Below are 16,162 nucleotides of genomic sequence, written 5' to 3'. Positions count from 1 at the left end.
GCCGCGAGTACCCCTCGCGGCGGGTGAGGCCGCGGCGCCGCGCCCACCCGCCCGGCGCGCCGCGCCTGCGCCGTGCGCGAAGATGGCACCTGCCGGCCGCGGCTGCGGCTGCCGGGTCGGCGCGGGGGCCCGGGTGCCGCCGCCGCCGCTGCTGTTGCCGCTGCTGCTGCTGTTGCTGGCGGGGCTGGGCTGCGCGCGGGCTACAGAGCACTACTCGCCGCTGTCCCTGCTCAAGCAGGAGCTGCAGCACCGGCAGCAGCAGGACGCTGCGGCGGGCGGCGGCTGCCCGCAGTCGGGGGACTGGACGGACCAGTACCCGGCTGAGTGCGGTGAGTGGGCCCGCTGTGGTGACGCCCTCGGGCTGCGGGGGTGAGGGAAGAGAGAAGGTGGGCGGTGGGGGAAAGGGAGAAGGCGGGCGACGGCGAGGGGAGGGAGAAAGAGGGGGGAAGGGAAGAAGGCGGCCTGCGGGAGGAGAAGGCGGGCGGCGGGGAGGGAGGAGGCGGGTAGAGGAGGGCCTGGAGAAGGCGGGCGATGTGGAGGGAGGAGGCGGCGAGGGACGAGGGCGACTCGTGGACGTGGACGCGGACACCTCCTGCGGGAGCCCACTGGCTGCACGTCTGGTGTCCAGGTCTTCTCCCTACGAGTTCCACCTGGGAGAAGGAAGGGCAGGCCCCTTGCATCTGCGCGGACACCCAGTTCTGTGCCTGCCCGGTGGCTCCCGCCGGTAAATGACCTGGGGCCTCTGCAGGCCGCGCGTTGCCGCTGGACGGTTCATTCATTGAAGTCGGGCTGTTGGTATCCCAGGCCACAGCCTCTGGGCGTAACATGCACATGAGCATTTTTTTGTTGTTGTTCCGAATTCTGTAGTGTCTTTCCCCTTTGAGCCCTTCTTTCCCCTCTGCTGTGTGTGGGCTCCCTTGTGGCTTGCCTTGGGAAGGGCCTAGGTCTCCTAGGCTCATTAGGACCTGACTGGTTGCTTTTAAGGCTCCACAAGGTGTTTAACAACTTGTACCTGCAAAGACAATATTTGTTTTATTGAGATGTCAAGATCAGATGTCTGATTTCCTTTTGGCATAATCTGACTTCCTGGAGGAATTCTCACTGAGGGCGTGTGACTTCTTTGTAGTGTATACTGGTAACTCACAGGACCAGTGTTATATAGAAAAGGAATGGCCATTACCGGTGTCACTGTGATCTGAGTGCCCTTGTGCACACCATGATGTGCACCCTCACTGGAGATTGCCTGGACGCTGGGTTTTGTTTTCCAACCGGGAACAGCTAAGGAAGGTAGCAGTGTGCAGGTGCTGTTCTTAGCTCTCAGTCTGCAGGCCTCCTGTGTTAGTCTATCAGAAAAGCTGTGGCTGCCTCATTGAATGGTAGCTTCTTGGCTCAGGTGGAGAATCCAAGGCACAGTGGAAGTGTGAGTTCCCTGAGGTCTAGCTGGTAGGAGGAGCTGTCCACTAGGCCTGATGCCTGTTTTTGTCTTGGCTGCTGGTTGGTTGTTCGTGGGAAGGCACACCAGTAGTGTTCTCCAGCCTGTCAGTCATCAGTTTGCTTTTCCCCTCCCTCCTTGAGGCCTGTGATACACACTGGCTGAAGAGAGTCGGTTGGTGGCACTGGCTTAGATGGTTCACTTTGTCCAGCAGCATCAGGTTGTGCCTATTTAAGAATCCTTGTTTAAACCAACTCAGACTTGTGTTAGGGCCCCCCCCCCCCCCGTTTAACCACAAATGTAGTTTCTACTGGGCAATTGGAGGAGCCCTTCTGTCCCTTTCCCATTCCCTCAATACGGAGTACATTGTCTCATGTTCTCTGCTTCTGGGGAGGCATACTGTGAGCCTCTGAACTTGATGGGTTTAGATACTTCAGTTTTCTTGGTGGGACTTCAGACAGCTTCCCTGGCTGCCCTGAATGTGCAGGAGCTGCCAGCAGGTGCAGAAGAGGCACAGTGGCTTTGTAGTTGCCCCTGACCTTCCCAGTGTCAACAGCACGCTGCTTGGGGCTCTAGTCTTTACTTTTGCAGTCTGTGATAAAAACTCTGTTGTGGAGACTCCTTGAAATGCCTCTTGCTTCTCCCTCCTAACCCTGGACTGTTCTGTGGAAGCTGGAGCCTGTGAAGCCTGCTCCAGTCCTCGGTCCTAGGAGGCAAGGACACATTATTCAGGGTCTATAACTAAGCACATACTGGCCGGAGGGGCAGCTGATGTCTGTCTCTGGAGCCCCTTATGATCAACACAGTGTTCTGGAAGAGTATTAGAATCCAACACTGATCAGCTCTTCAGATTCACAGGCTAGATCTCATCAGTGGACAGGCTTGTGGCTATCTGTCTCTCCAGCCACAAGCCTGTCCATATGAAGCCAGCACCTGTATGAAGAGCCAACCTGGCAGCACACTGCTTCTCAGCTGAGTGGAAGCTGCCCAGTCTGTACCTGCTCATCTGATGGGTGGACTGTTCACCCCAGTGATCTCAGGTGCAGGGTGACTACTGATAGGATCCACCATCTGGAGGTATCCTGGCAGTGGCCAGCCCAGCTGGATACACCACCCTGAAGGGGCATCCTGGGCAGCTGGCCTCAGGCTGCTGTCCAGTGGACATGGTGCCGTTGTCTAGGCCTGAGCCTGACATGTCTCCAGGCTCCTTGTGACTGGGAGTAAGGGAGTGCTGCTGTGACAGGTGGCCTGGGAACTCTGGGCACAACCAGACAGAGACTCCTAATTCTGTGGGTCTGGTAAACTCAGGCCTAGACCAAGTGTGACTTGTCATTGATTTAAGGATGCAGGTTCTCCTTTTTTTCTTCCCAAGCTGAGCGGCCTGGTTAAATGACTGGCTTTTCAGGCAGGCCGGGATGCGTTTGAGTGGCTCACGCAGGTGCTCTTCTAGCTGTTGCAGAGAGACTTTTGCTTCCTCTCCATTTGGAAATATGGTAGTAATGAGAACAGGGAGTCATGTGCGTTTTTAGCTCTTGGCAGACTTTGGCTGCTCATAGGTGACAGTCATATTGATTTTTTTTTTTTATTGCAGTTGTAGATAGACAGGATACCTTTATTTTTATGTGGTGCTGAGAATCCAACCCAGTGTCTCACATGTGCTAGGCAAGCTCTCTGCTGCTGAGCCTCAGCCCTAATCCATATTTGATGTTTTCATGGTAGTTTTCTAATAGCCACCTCCATCCATTGGTGATCGTAGCACAGTCCATTTTTAATATTTCACTCAATATGAATGATTAATTTACATTCTTTAGTAGTTTTTTTTCTTTTCTTTTCATGGTGGCAGGTATGTGCCACCATGCCCAATAGTAGTTTTCTTTAGTTATTTGAAATGAATGACCCAGAATTGAGATTATTTGATCTTTCTGTTTCTTTGTGGAGAAAGCATGTGGTGATTATCTACTCTGAGGTTCACTGCCAGGAAAACAAATGGCCTGTGCCCAGCTCTGCCTTTGGACAAGAAGACGCACAGTTTGCCAGTGTGCAGCTCCTTTCTTAATTGTGGAGGTGTTTGTTTGAAGACAGGAAATTGATTTTCTTGTTCACAGCACTCAGATGTTGCTGTTCCTGGGGATGGTAGAGAGTCCTTAGAAGGAAAGCTGTGTCACCAGGGCTGTTTGCTTTCTGGGTCCAGAAGAATTTGAGACCCATGTGTAGTGTTGAGTGGCAGCCCCGGGGACCCTTGCTGCTGCTCTGTGCCCAGCCTCCCTGCTCTGATTTCCTGGGTGTGGTCGCACCTGGTTCTGTGGCAGGTCTCAGGTCTCTTTCTCAGGGCCAACCCGCGTCCATTTGCAGGTCAGTCACTGCTCACTGCAAGCCTAGGGCTTGGTCCCTGTATGGAGAGGCCTGGCACTGGCATCACCCTTGGGTGTAGTCTTGCTGACTAGACAGCATCTTCCGAAGGCCCCTGGTTTAGTCAGATATGCCCTGGGAGCCCTGAGGCAGGCGCCTGTCAAGTCTGCAGACTGGTTTGCTTTTCACTCACTTGTGTTGTCCTTAAGGATGACTTCACCAGGGCTGAGGTGCCATCAGTGACAGAGTGCCGGGTTTCTGTTCTTGTGACTAAAAGGCTCAGGGGTCACTCCAGTTAAACCTGGCTAACTGGGCTGCATGAAATAACCACACAAGAGACACAAATACCTTTTTCTTTGGGGTCGCTGTGACGGCTCCTCTGACCTTAAGGGTCCGCAGAAAGAGAGAGAGCATGTGCTGACCTCTTTTATTGAGGAGAAGTTATTTAAATGAGGCAAGGGGTCAGGTTTCAGGGGGCTGAGTCTATCTTCATGATGTCCACTGTCAGCAGGTTGACTGACACCTGGGTAGGCCACACCCAAGGGCACAGTAAGAGAAGGGGATACACACAAGGCACTTCCATGGAAGATTCTATCCTAAACAGAGCAAGGGGTTATATCACAAAGGAACAGGTGAGCATAGCTTCACCCATGGGGCTGTAGCAAGACACACCCATGCACAAGACACCAACCCTCGCACCCAAGAAGGGTAGGGAAAGCTCTGCCACATTTCTTCGACTGAGTGCCTCAACACCCAGCCGGGAAATATAACCCAGTCACATGTAAGGTTGGTCTCCCATAACAGATCACTTTCCCAACATGTGCAAGGCCTGGGTTCCCTCTCTGGTGCCTAAAACACAAATGAGTTGTGTCACTGTTTAGAAGGTCTGCACACCACCAAACACATGTGGTGAGGGTTGGTTTAGAAGGTCTGCTCACTACCAAACACATGTGGTGAGGGCCGATTTTTTTTTTTTTAAACCTCTGTGGGAGGCCAGAGGGTCATGCAGCCTGGGATTGGTTGGTTGATGATTGATTTTGTGTTGCTGGGGGTTGACCAGGGTCTAATGCATGCTAGACAAGAGCTCTAACTCTGAGCTGCACCCAGTCCTGTCCTGGGCTCACATCTGCACACGCTGGCATGGCTGGGGAATGCATACCTCAGGGAGCCTCTCCAGCAGAGGGCAGGTGTCTGGCTCCACCCGCAGGACACGAGGCTGGCTGGCAAGTGTGTTCCTTTATGGTGTGCTCTCTTAGAGGTTGCTGACTTGGGCTCAACTTAAATAAGTTAAACAGACTTATTAGAGTTACAGAGATTGGCTGTTCTTTATATTTATTTATTTATTTTTTATACCAGGGTTTGAACCTGGGTGCACTTAACCACTAAGCCACATTCCAGCCCTTTTTATGTTTTATTTTGAGCTAGGGTCTTGCTAAGTAGATAAGGTTGGCCTTGAACTTGCGACCCTCACGCCTCAGCCTCCCGAGCCGCTGTGCCAGCAGGTGTGAGCCACTGGGACTGCAGGTGTGAGCCACTGGGCCAGCAGGTGTATAGCATTATGCCAGAAGGTGTGAGCCACTGCTGACTGCGGGTGTGAGCTACTGTTTCCAGCCAATTTGAGTACTTTTGACTTTCCAACGTCTTCCTTCTATTGTCTTTTATTTTTTACTTTTTTCTTAAAACATGACATATGCAAAAAAATACACATCACAAGTCTGTGTAGCTCAGGGAATTTTCATGAAGTGAACAACTTGTGTAACTTGAAATAACACAAACAATAGCTATGCATTTTAAAGCTTTTGGTGAAGTCTCATTTGGATGCTTTCTCTACTGTCCTCTCTGAATCAAGATCTAACTTAGGGTTGCGGCTCTCTCCCCTATACTTGGGAGGCCCCCATCTGCTGACCTGCACACAAGGCCAGCGGGCTATTCTGCCACTTTCCCAGTCTCCTTGGAGTGCTCTTAGGGGCTTCCTTCCCTGTCACTTGTCACCTCTGTCACTGCCTAAAGCAGTCACAGGCTCCCAGGTGTCTGACCACAGGATTGAGTTTCTGGGAAGATCTTGCTCTTGAAAGTGTGTGCACTAAATGTGTCTTCAGCCTCCCTTCCTGTCCTGGACTGCACTACACAGTCTGCCTGGTGCATTGTTCCACTCTTGCAGCTGGCTGGAACCCTTCCTCCTGTTCTACAGGTTCTTTGCATGGGTTGGTACTTGTATGTAGGCTGATGTAGCTTTGATTGGATTATATTAAAATTTGTGGATTCTTGTTCTGAGGAATTAATTATGTACTTACTTTATAGTCCACAGTAGAAAGTCTTCATCTTTGAGTTGTTTTACAGTAGCTTTGCTAGTCTCCTGATCTCAAACACATTCCTTATTGCTGAGCTGTTCTCCTGTGTGTATGATGGGTATAACGTATATTCAGAAAATTAAGGAAAAAAAGAGTTTGTGAAGCATATGAAAACTGGAAAGTGCTATTTTGGTCTGAAAATAAGGAAAGCAGAAAGAAGAAATCAACAGAGAAAAAATCACAGTTTTCATACCATGAAACTGTTTCATGTACAAAATTATTTAAAATGCTTTATTAAACTGCCTTCAGACTGTGTGTATAAGATATCTGTGAAACATAAATAAACTTCATATTTAGACCTGGTTTTCCTCCCCAAGATATCTTATTATGTATATGTAAGTATTCCAAAATTGGAAAACATTCAAAATCTGAAACACTTCCAGTCTCCAGTGGTTCAGATAAGGGGCTCTCAGCCTGTGCTGGCATCGGGCATTGTGATCCATGTCCTGAGTCCCCACAGTGGTCCTGTGTGGAGGTGTGTGGCTTTCCCTACCCTGAAGGTGAGAGCGCGAGGCTGAGACACTGGAGGACGTGCCCAGTCAGACAGCCAGCCAGGCACCAACTGCATCTGTGCTCGCACAGCCTCTGGCATTCCTGTCGTGTCTCCTCTGAACTAATTAAACTGGAAGTCAGGGAAAGAATAGAATTAAATATAAGAACTAGTTCTTTGAAAATACCAGTAAAATTTAGACAATTACCGAGCAAGCCTGATATAGAAAAATGACAAAAAAATAAACATCATCTTTAGGAATAACAAAGTACAATGAGATATGAAGACCATAATGAGTTTTTGGACAGTGTTATAGCCAAGAGCTAGGACATTTCAGAGAATAGCTAGTGTTTTTTTTTTTTTTTTTTTAAGAAAGTGAATTGCCAAGTCAGTGCCCCCAGGTGTCATCCCCCATCCTCCCTGTCCCTGTATCCTTCCCCCAGAACCAGCTCTTTTCTTAAGGGTGGATTTCCTGAGCCCGTTCAGAGGCCATCCACATGGGCTAGTGGTTGTCCCGGCCCTGCCTGTAGCTTTTTTTTTTTTTTTTTAATATTTTTAGTTGTAATTAGACATCATACCTTTATTTTATTTATTTATGTTTACATGGTGCTGAGGATCAACCTAGCACCTCTCATGTAGTAAGACTGACAAATCTCATGTGCTAGTCGAGTGCTGTACCACTGAGCCACAGCCACAGGCCCTGTCTGTAGCATTTATTTCCTCCAGGCCTGCAAATGGCTTCTGGGTGGCACTTCACAAGCACTGGCTTAGACCCTGCCCCTGGACCACTCGCCCTCTGCGGCCCCTCCCCCTCTGCGGCCCCTCCTCCTCCTGCCCCTGGACTACTCGCCCGCCCTTCGGCCCCATCCCTGGCCCACACCACGTCTTCCCTCCTTGCACACCCAGAGACCTGTGCCTTTCCTCTCAGCATGCCCTGGCTTGTCTCCAAGCTGACCTCTCTCTACACTGAGACCACCCTGCATTTCAACCCAGATCCAGCCTCTGGCCAGATGTTCCTGTGCTCTGCTGGCCCTGCCTCCCAGCCCTGTTCTTTCAGTGGTCTCTCTTCTTGCCGTCACATCCTGACTTAGCATCATAGAGAGTAAAGGAGCTGAGGTGGCTAACTTGAAAAGTGAAAAGACGAAATGAGGGAAGTTGTAAGGACTCAATGGAAGAAAGCTCTAGTAAATGGATTAAAACAGCAGTAGTAAGACTGACAAATTGGCCCAAGAGTTGTTTTTTTAATAGAATAAAGTAGAATAAAGCATATATTTAAAATAAGTTCTGGAGAGCTGTTTTGCATCTGTGTGAATGTACCCAGCAGTACTAGGCTGCAGGCTTAAAATGGTTATGGTGGTCAGTGGCTTTATGTATTTTTTTAAGCATAAGAAACACCCCAGAGTAACAAATTCTTAGGCCATTCCAAAAAGGGAGGGTAAAGTAGATGAGCCACAGGGAGCAGGAGAGCAAGTGAACAGTGGGAACTGGTACAGCGTGAACCAGGCGAGCAGCGTGCGGAGACCATCAGGACGTGAGGTGGTTTATAACCTTGCTCCTGCCGTCACATTCTGTAGCAGTAAAGAAATGTCCAGAGAACAGTAAAATTCTGTGATGTGTTTTGAGACAATTTTTGTAGTAACCACTATTAACCTATACAGCCAAAGAGGGGAGGAGAACGAATGCTTTTCCTCTCTAAGAAATGGGTAGTGTATATGGGCTGTCACATATGTATAGTGTGTAGGGGACACATCTTTGGGCCCAGTGTTCAGGAAATGGAGGCAGGAGTTTGAGACAGCCTGGGCAAGGTAGCAAGACCTATCTCAAAAAGCAGACAATATATAACTGGTTGTGCTGAATTGTCTGTGATATTAAATAATTATTTCATAATGTAGTTGCTACTTCTAAATATATGCTTTATTCTACATAGTATATTAATATACCATAGCATGATTACATATGATAAAACAACTAAGACTATAGGATGTTTAATTACTTGAAGATCAAAGAACAAATTTTAGCTTCCTGTTCCAAACAGCTGTGGTTTTAATAGGCTTGTTTTTTCTCTCATTGACTTTACCAAACCAGTAAAAAGCACTGATACCAAAATCTAATGCTTTTGGGAGAAAGTTACATACACATCTATAAATTAAATCCTAAATTAAATATAATAAACTGAGCCCAGCAAGCAATGAAAAGAGCAGTCTTTTGGGGTTAGTTTATTCCAGAAGTACAAAAATGGTCTTCAATAGGTCAAAGGAGAAAAATCGCGTACTCATCCTAAAGAAATCTTCAAAGGCACTTGGTGATAGGCAGGCACTATCACCTGACTCAACACTTCTGGGGAGACAGGGTAGAAGAACACTTCCTTTACGTGGTGAATGCACAGTCTCAGCCCAGAGCCAGGCCCTGGCCTTCCCCTGCACATGGACCAGTGCTGCAGGGTCGTGACCTTAAAGTTAGCCGCTCTTCTGCCCCTGGCCTGAAGCCATCTGTGAACGTGGTCTGTACCCTCTTGACCGAGAAAGCCCCACAAGGTCATGCAGATGAGGAGGTTCACATCTTCCAGGACCAGCCTCTTACCAAACCCACCTGAAAGGTGCCACTTTAAAGAAGCGATGTGCCATCCCTGCGGGTTAGTGGCAAAGGTGTAGACAGTGGGGCTAGACACAGGTGGTGGCCCAGCAAGAGCTTGAGGGTCTGGATGTAGATTCTCCAGGTGAACCAGACGTACCACTGCACCTACAGAGCTCACAGTCAGAATGACCCACAGGGCATCCCTTGCCATGTGGACGGTCCCCACTGAGAAGGAATGGGTTGTTTCTAACCCAGAAGAGTCTGCATGGAAGACTACGACGTCCCCATAGAGCGAAGAAGCAGGCTTATGGCTCAGGAGTGAACTCGGCATGAAATAGATGCAGACGCGGGTCTAAAACAAGTCACGGGTATTCTGGACTCCTAGGCTCGGTTTCGTGTCAGGGATGAGAAGGGCGCCTGTTGCCACTGGTGTTACAGGTACTTTTATGGACATTTCTCTCAACATGATAAGGTGCTGCATGAGTATATGTCACAAGCCTTGGTGACATTACATGGAGACAGAGACCTAGCTGAATAAATGAGGACATTAGTAGACTTGTAAGGAGATCAGAAATGTGGACAGATGAAATACCCAGTTCCAGCCAGTTAGACATATCTTCAGAATGTGCAGCACTTCTGCCTGGACTTCCCTGTGCCACTGCCCTCTGGCCTTTGTCACCTCTTGACTCCCCTTAGCTCTACCTTCATTGTCTATGGCTCACCCAGACCTGCTGGATGCAGTGACCATACTGTCATCCTAGCTATTTGGGAAGCTGATGTTACCGCTGTTGAGGCCAGCCTGGACAACTCAGTAAGGCCCTGTCTCAAACTAAAGAGGCTGGGAACGAAGTTCAGTGGTATAGCACCCCTGGATTCAGCCAGTGCCAAAAAAAAAAAAAGAAAAACCCACCAAATAAGCAGCCACCACTATGCCCAACAGCAACAAAACCTACTCCAGAGCCAGCCCCTGGGCTCAGGTCCCGCCCTCCGTCATTGCTGGAACATGGGGCTTCAGCTGGGTTTGTTTTCTTTTGGTCTCTGATGAGTAGGCTCAGGGAGCGCCTGTGGGAGTGGGGGGAGGGTGATGGTATTTTAGTTGCTCCCCTCATCTGTGTCCTGGGCAGACACTGCTTCACTGTTCCCTTGGTGTAGCCCTGTGCTGGCTGCTGCTGCTATCTGACTGCTGCTGGTTGCCCCTGGGTTGCTGTCCGCTGGGCGTAGCTGGGGCAGGGCTGCCACAGATGTGCTGAGTCAGCAGTTGCACCAGCAGTTGAAGATGTAAGGCTTCATACAGGTCCGAGGAAGACTTTAACCAACCACATACGTTGGTTAGATCTTGTGAAGAAATCAGGTATTCCTTTCCCCATTAATTAAAATTTATGTAATTCTAATAAAAAATCATAGAAAGAATTTTTGTTTTGGACCTAAAGAAAATATTTAAAGGTTACTAGGAAAAAGAATGTTTGTACAAATAGTGAAGAATTCTTAGAAAGAGCTTAATGGCTTTGCCTCATGATTGTGAAGCTACAGCAATCGAAACAGTGACACTGAAGCCAAATAGTTCCTTCCAAGGGATTGAGGAGTCAGTCTAGAGCCAACAAAGCAGGTTCAATGAAGAAAATGGAAATCTTTATTTTAAAAATGTTAAAAATGGCATGTCATTCCCAAGCTTTGAATTTAAATGCAAAAATAAATTAATCGTGGGAAAACATGTTGTATTGTTGAAAGGGCTGGTTGCAGAAGGGCCTCATTCAGTTCATACAGCCCCATGGTGGTTACAGCCAGTATGTCGTGGTCTCCTCCTGGGGCCCAGGGGTGGCCCTGTGTGCTCTTCACATAATCCTTATTAGCCTCACAACTGAGAAGTGGGTGGTACTGTTGACCCCTTTTACCAGTGACACTGAGGTTTTCATGGCCAAGAGCTGGTGAGTGCTAGCAGAGGCTGGGAGGTCAGCCTGGCCATCTGATCTCAGAAGTCCACCCTCAGTTATGTCTAACACATTTTCCCCGTGGTTCTCAGGAATTGTGCTTCTGTGTTTTGTGATTTTTCTCTATTTTCTTCAAAGAACATGAATTATTGCTGAGGTTTTTTTTTTTGGGGGGGTTATAAGGGATTGAACCCAGGGGTGCTTAACCACTAAGCCACATCCACAGCACAGCCCCTTTTATATTTCATGAGACAGAGTCTTGCTTAGCCGCTGAGGCTGACTTGAATGCGGAGTTCTCCTAGCGCAGCTGGCTACTGCTGTACTCTTTAACAGATGTCCACATCGAAAGTGGACTGTGATCTGTCAGAGGTGACACAGGCATTGTGCTGGGCAGGGGCTATACCACCCTGCTGTCTCCAGTCTCTTGAATAATCTTAAAGATTTCTTTGAAGGAAAAGTCTAGAATGCCCCTCTAGTGGCTGTGATGTGTTCTAAGGCTGATGAAGAAATTGATGGTCAGTGCTGCTGGGACAGCTGCGAAATCAGGTGACTGGGGATTCTTCATGGCCGAAGTCAGGGAAAGTCACTCAACTTGAAAATGAACATCAATAAATAAATCTTAAAAAATAATAAAACAAAGAGGATTGGTAAAGGGTGGGGTAGAAAATGAGCAAAGGCCTTGACAAGGCCCCAAAGCAGCCCCACAGGTGGCCAAGGAGCCCCTCATGTGACTTGCTAGTGTTGTTTGGACTGGGGAGGATGAGCAGGCTGATACCCAGGGAGCCCACAACTGTCACTCGAGTGTGTGCACATGCGTCCCTATTGGTAAATATGTAGAATAGAGACCACAGACACCCACTGGAGCACTGGTGTGGCGTGGAAAAGCAGGGAGCTCCCGGGCTTTCCCCATAGCCCGTCCCCACGGGCCTCCCTAGCCGTCCCCATGAGCCTCCTGGACCACCCCCATGGGCCTCCCTGAGTCGCCCCCACAAGCTGTGGCACCCCCACAAGCCGTGGCACCCCCTCCAGCAGGCCCCTCCCTCCTGCCCCTTCGCATCCCTGCCTCTGCGCCCGCACAGCGGCCTCCGGTGCACTGCACGCCCAGTGCCCAGCCCACTCGGCTCCTCAGCCTGCCCTGTGCGGAAACCCCTGGGGGCTGAGGCTATTTGTCAGTTTTACTTTTGGTCAGTTCTGTCCCCCAAATGGCTCCTTGGACTCCTCTTGGTGCTCCTTAATGGCTGCTCAATTAGGACATAGCTTTTTAAAATAGTTGAGGTGAGGGTCTCATAATGATATTGACCACTTTATTCTATTATTATGTTTGTCCAAGGGACTGAACCCAGGGATGCTTAATCATTGAGCCACGTCCCTGGTCTTTTAATTTTTCTTTTTATACCAGGGATTGAATGGGGGTACTCAATTGAATGGGGGTACTCAGTGGAGCCACATCCCAGTCCTTTTTATTTTTTAATATTTATTTTTAGTTGTAGACAGACACAATACCTTTATTTTTATGTGGCACTGAGGATCGAACCCAAGGCCTCGCACTTGCTAGGCGAGCGCTCTACCACTGAGCCACAGCCCCTAAATAAAATATTTTAAAGAATATTTTATTTAGAGACAGGGTCTTGCCGAGTTGCTCAGGGTCTCACTAAGCTGCTGAGGCTGGCTTTGAACCAGCAGTCCTTCTGCTTCAGCCTCCTGAGCCACCAAGATTACAGGCGTCTGCCTTCACTCCCTGCCTGGTTTCTGTTCTCGGGACTAAAAGGCTCAGGGGTCACTCCAGTTGAACTGGGCTAACTGGGCTGTGCAAAATAACCACACAAGAGACACAAATACCTTTTTCTTTGGGGTCGCTGTGACAGCTCCTCTGACCCTAAGGGTCTGCAGGAAGAGAGAGAGAGCACACGCTGACCCTTTTTATTAAGGAGAAGCTATTCAAATGAGGAAAGGGGCCAGGTTTCAGGGGGCTGAGTCTATTTTCATGATGTCCACTGTCAGCAGGTTGACTGATACCTGGGTAGGCCACACTCAAGGGCACAGTAAGAGAAGGGACACACGAGGCACTTCCATGGAAAATTCTACCCTAAACAGGGCAAGGAGTTATATTACAAAGGAACAGGTGAGCATAGCTTTACCTATGGGGCTATAGCAAGACACACCCATGCACGAGACATTGACCCTTGAACCCAAGAAGAGTGGGGAAAGCTCTGCCACATTTCTTTGACTGAGCACCTCAGCACCCAGCTGGGGAGTATGACTTAGTCACGTGCAAGGTTGGTCTCCCACAACTCCCAGCCAGTCTTTTTTATTTTGAAACAAGGTCTGGCTAAGTTACTGAGGCTGGCCTTTAACTTGCAGTTCTCCTGCCTCAAATTCTCGAGTTGCTGGGATAATAGGTATGACTGTTTTAAAGTGAGCGGTTCCAGGTGCTCACAGGACATGCAGATGTGGCAGGGCTCCTCAGAGCAGGTCTGCCCTGCTCATGAAACATTTCTCCCATTCCCCTCCCCTGGCCACCAGCAGTCCGCGCTGTCTCTGCAGACAGACCTGTTCTGGGCATTTCTTGCCAGTGGTGCTTTGTGACCTGTGACCTTTTATCTCGGCCTCATGTTTTGGAGGTTCTTCCACGGGTCAGGTGCTTCAGCACCTCAGTGTGTGGCTGAGTGACAGTCCACTGCAGACACAGCTCTGGGTGTCTCTTCATCCTTGGTGCACATGTGGACTGTTGTGAACAGAGCTGCTGTGAGCGAGTGTTCACGGCACATGTTTGAGTCCCTATTCTCAGTTCTGTACTTGGGCCTGGAATCACTGGGTCATGTGATGATTCCGTGCTTAACTTTTTGAGAAAATGCAAAACTGCTCTCCATAGTGACTGTTCCATTTTATCTTCTTACCTGCAAAACCCAAAGTTCCCAGTTCTCCTACGTCCTTGCCAACACTTGTTTTCTTCTTTTTAAGTTGGCTATCATAGGGGTGTGAGGAAGTCCTCATTGTGGTCTACTTTGCATTTTTATAAATGATAGAATCATTTCATGTATAGGGGACCACTTGGCCCTCTAGAGGCTCCTCCTTGAGCCCTCTGCTGCCTTCTCCACTTGGCCCATGTCTTGTTGAGTGGTGGTTTACGTGCTCTGGATGCTGGACTCTGCACACTCTCTAGTGCTGTCTCCCTGGCTTGGCATCACTCCCTGGCACGCGCTCTGGACGTGACGCAAGAGCTCTGGGAGGACCTGGAGGCAGAGGCCCAGCTCCAGCCCTTCGTCCTGTGCTGAGCATGCCTCCAGCAGGCTGCCCTGCCTGCTGCTGTTAGAGAGGCCGCAACTGCACTGCCCTCCATGTGCCATTAGCCGGCTTTGTGCCCTTCGAGGGTGGCCGTGGGGATGGACTCATGGGTGCTGGAAGGTCCTGGGCCTGCAGGCGCTGGAGAGGGAGACAAGACGCCTGTCACAGCGTTTCCACTCTCGTCCTCATTTGTTCTGTGGGTTCCTGAAATTCCAGTTCATGCTAAGCTGCTGAATTCATGGCGAGAAGAATGACAGGGTGCTTGCTTTTCAGAGTCATCCTTTCTGAACTTCCACGAATCCGACTGCGAACCCAAAGGCTCACCACCCTGTGACTCCCTGCTTCCTCTCAACACGGAGAAGATTCTGGTATGCGTCTCTGTCCTGCTTGCTGTTCTGTGTCCCGAAGCACAGGCATCCCCGGCTCTGCATGCAGAGGGGAAAGGCAGGGCACCTGGCATCTGGTCACCTTGCACTGCTAGAGGCAGGTCGGCCAGCTGGCTGTTCTTGACCTGGGACATGCGCATGAGCGGAGGGAGCATGTCTGGCCTTCTCTCCAGGAGGGCCCTGTGCTCCGCATTCCCTTGCCTTGCCCTCATGGTCTCGCGCGTGTTTCTCATCAGTACCAGCTGGACCTACAGGGGTGCCCTTGCCTGTCAGTGTTGGCTTTTTTCCCTGCCTGCCCCTGCCTCAAGGAGGACAGGCCTTTTTTGTGTTCATAGGGGCTCTGGAGCTGAGCTGCTAAGTGCCCAGGCTCAGCTATTTCTACTGTTCTTAGAGGATCTGTTTAAAATTCCCCTTACGCTACTCTTTGTTTTCCAAACAGCTGGGCTTTTTTGTCAGACCCATTGAAGACAGTTAGAAATTGGGACAGGAGAGTGAGCCCCTGGTTTTCCTAAATTGCTGACAGTTGTCAACTTGATATGTGGCAGAAACTTTGAGACTTGTCAAAAACCAGTTGGGGCGCTCTTGTAAGGTAGTGAGTTGGCCGTCACTGGAAGTATTTAATTGTGTAGGTAGGTCCCTAGAGTCGAGTCCATCCTCTGACGGAAATCCCTACCCTTCCTCTGGTGGCACTGGAATGCCTTCGCTGGGGCTGGGAGTAGCCCGCAGGAGAAGGCTCCCTGTTCTTGCATTGGTAATACTGTATCTGGAAGAATTCTCACAGAGGAGTTCCCGCCCTGTGGCAGAACCAGAGGGGCTGATGAGCTTCTCTAGTTGCCAGGGCTCGACCATGAGAGTGCAGACATTTCCACAGCAGGGGTCTCTCCAGATGCTTCATTCCATGGGGCTCCTGGATGAGAGGGGAGGGAGGTGTGAGCCCCGAGATGGGTGCCTCCGGCCTGTGTCTTCAGCAGTGGCTTATGCGTTGGCTCTGCACCTGTCTGGGCAAACCAAGGAGCTTTCTGTAGCTGACCACTAACTGGGACTTGGAGCATATAAGGAGCATACGGGGAAATACCTTTGGAACCCCCTTCCTTGAATCAGTAAGGCCCAGTGGGCTGTGGCTAAGGAGTCCCAGGCAGAGGCTGAGAAGCTTATGCCTTGGCCAGGGTGTCCCAGGTATGGCTGTCAGCCCACAGTGTCCGCGCTGGGCCAGGAGGACTCTGACTAACTGCACTGTCCCCGGCTCTGAGCCTCTAGACTTGCCAAGGCCGCAGATCCTTGGTCTCTTCTGGTCTTAGCTTCCCTGTGGATTGTGTGTTGTGACTGCCTCTGGGCGACTCTGCTGTGGAGTTAAGTTTCCATGTGCA

General features: G+C 49.9%; 1 protein-coding gene across 8 annotated transcripts in view; it reads left to right on the top strand.

The window, feature by feature from the left end:
• The first annotated feature begins 50 nt into the window (after window positions 1–50).
• Ttc13 (tetratricopeptide repeat domain 13) overlaps window positions 51–16,162 on the top strand; it is a 58,284-nt gene continuing 42,172 nt past the window's right edge. For all 8 annotated transcript variants that reach the window (XM_078023037.1, XM_078023036.1, XM_078023035.1 and 5 more), the window contains exons 1-2: window positions 51–329; window positions 14,683–14,777. In XM_078023037.1, coding sequence (XP_077879163.1) covers window positions 83–329; window positions 14,683–14,777 — 342 coding nt within the window. In that variant the 5' untranslated portion in view covers window positions 51–82. The remainder of the gene's footprint in view (window positions 330–14,682; window positions 14,778–16,162) is intronic.

The sequence above is a fragment of the Ictidomys tridecemlineatus genome, chromosome 10, assembly GCF_052094955.1.
Source record: "Ictidomys tridecemlineatus isolate mIctTri1 chromosome 10, mIctTri1.hap1, whole genome shotgun sequence".
Classification (NCBI taxonomy): Eukaryota; Metazoa; Chordata; class Mammalia; order Rodentia; family Sciuridae; genus Ictidomys; species Ictidomys tridecemlineatus.
The sequence above is the reverse complement of the archived record's forward strand: the minus strand, read 5'-3'. Positions and strand labels throughout refer to the sequence as shown.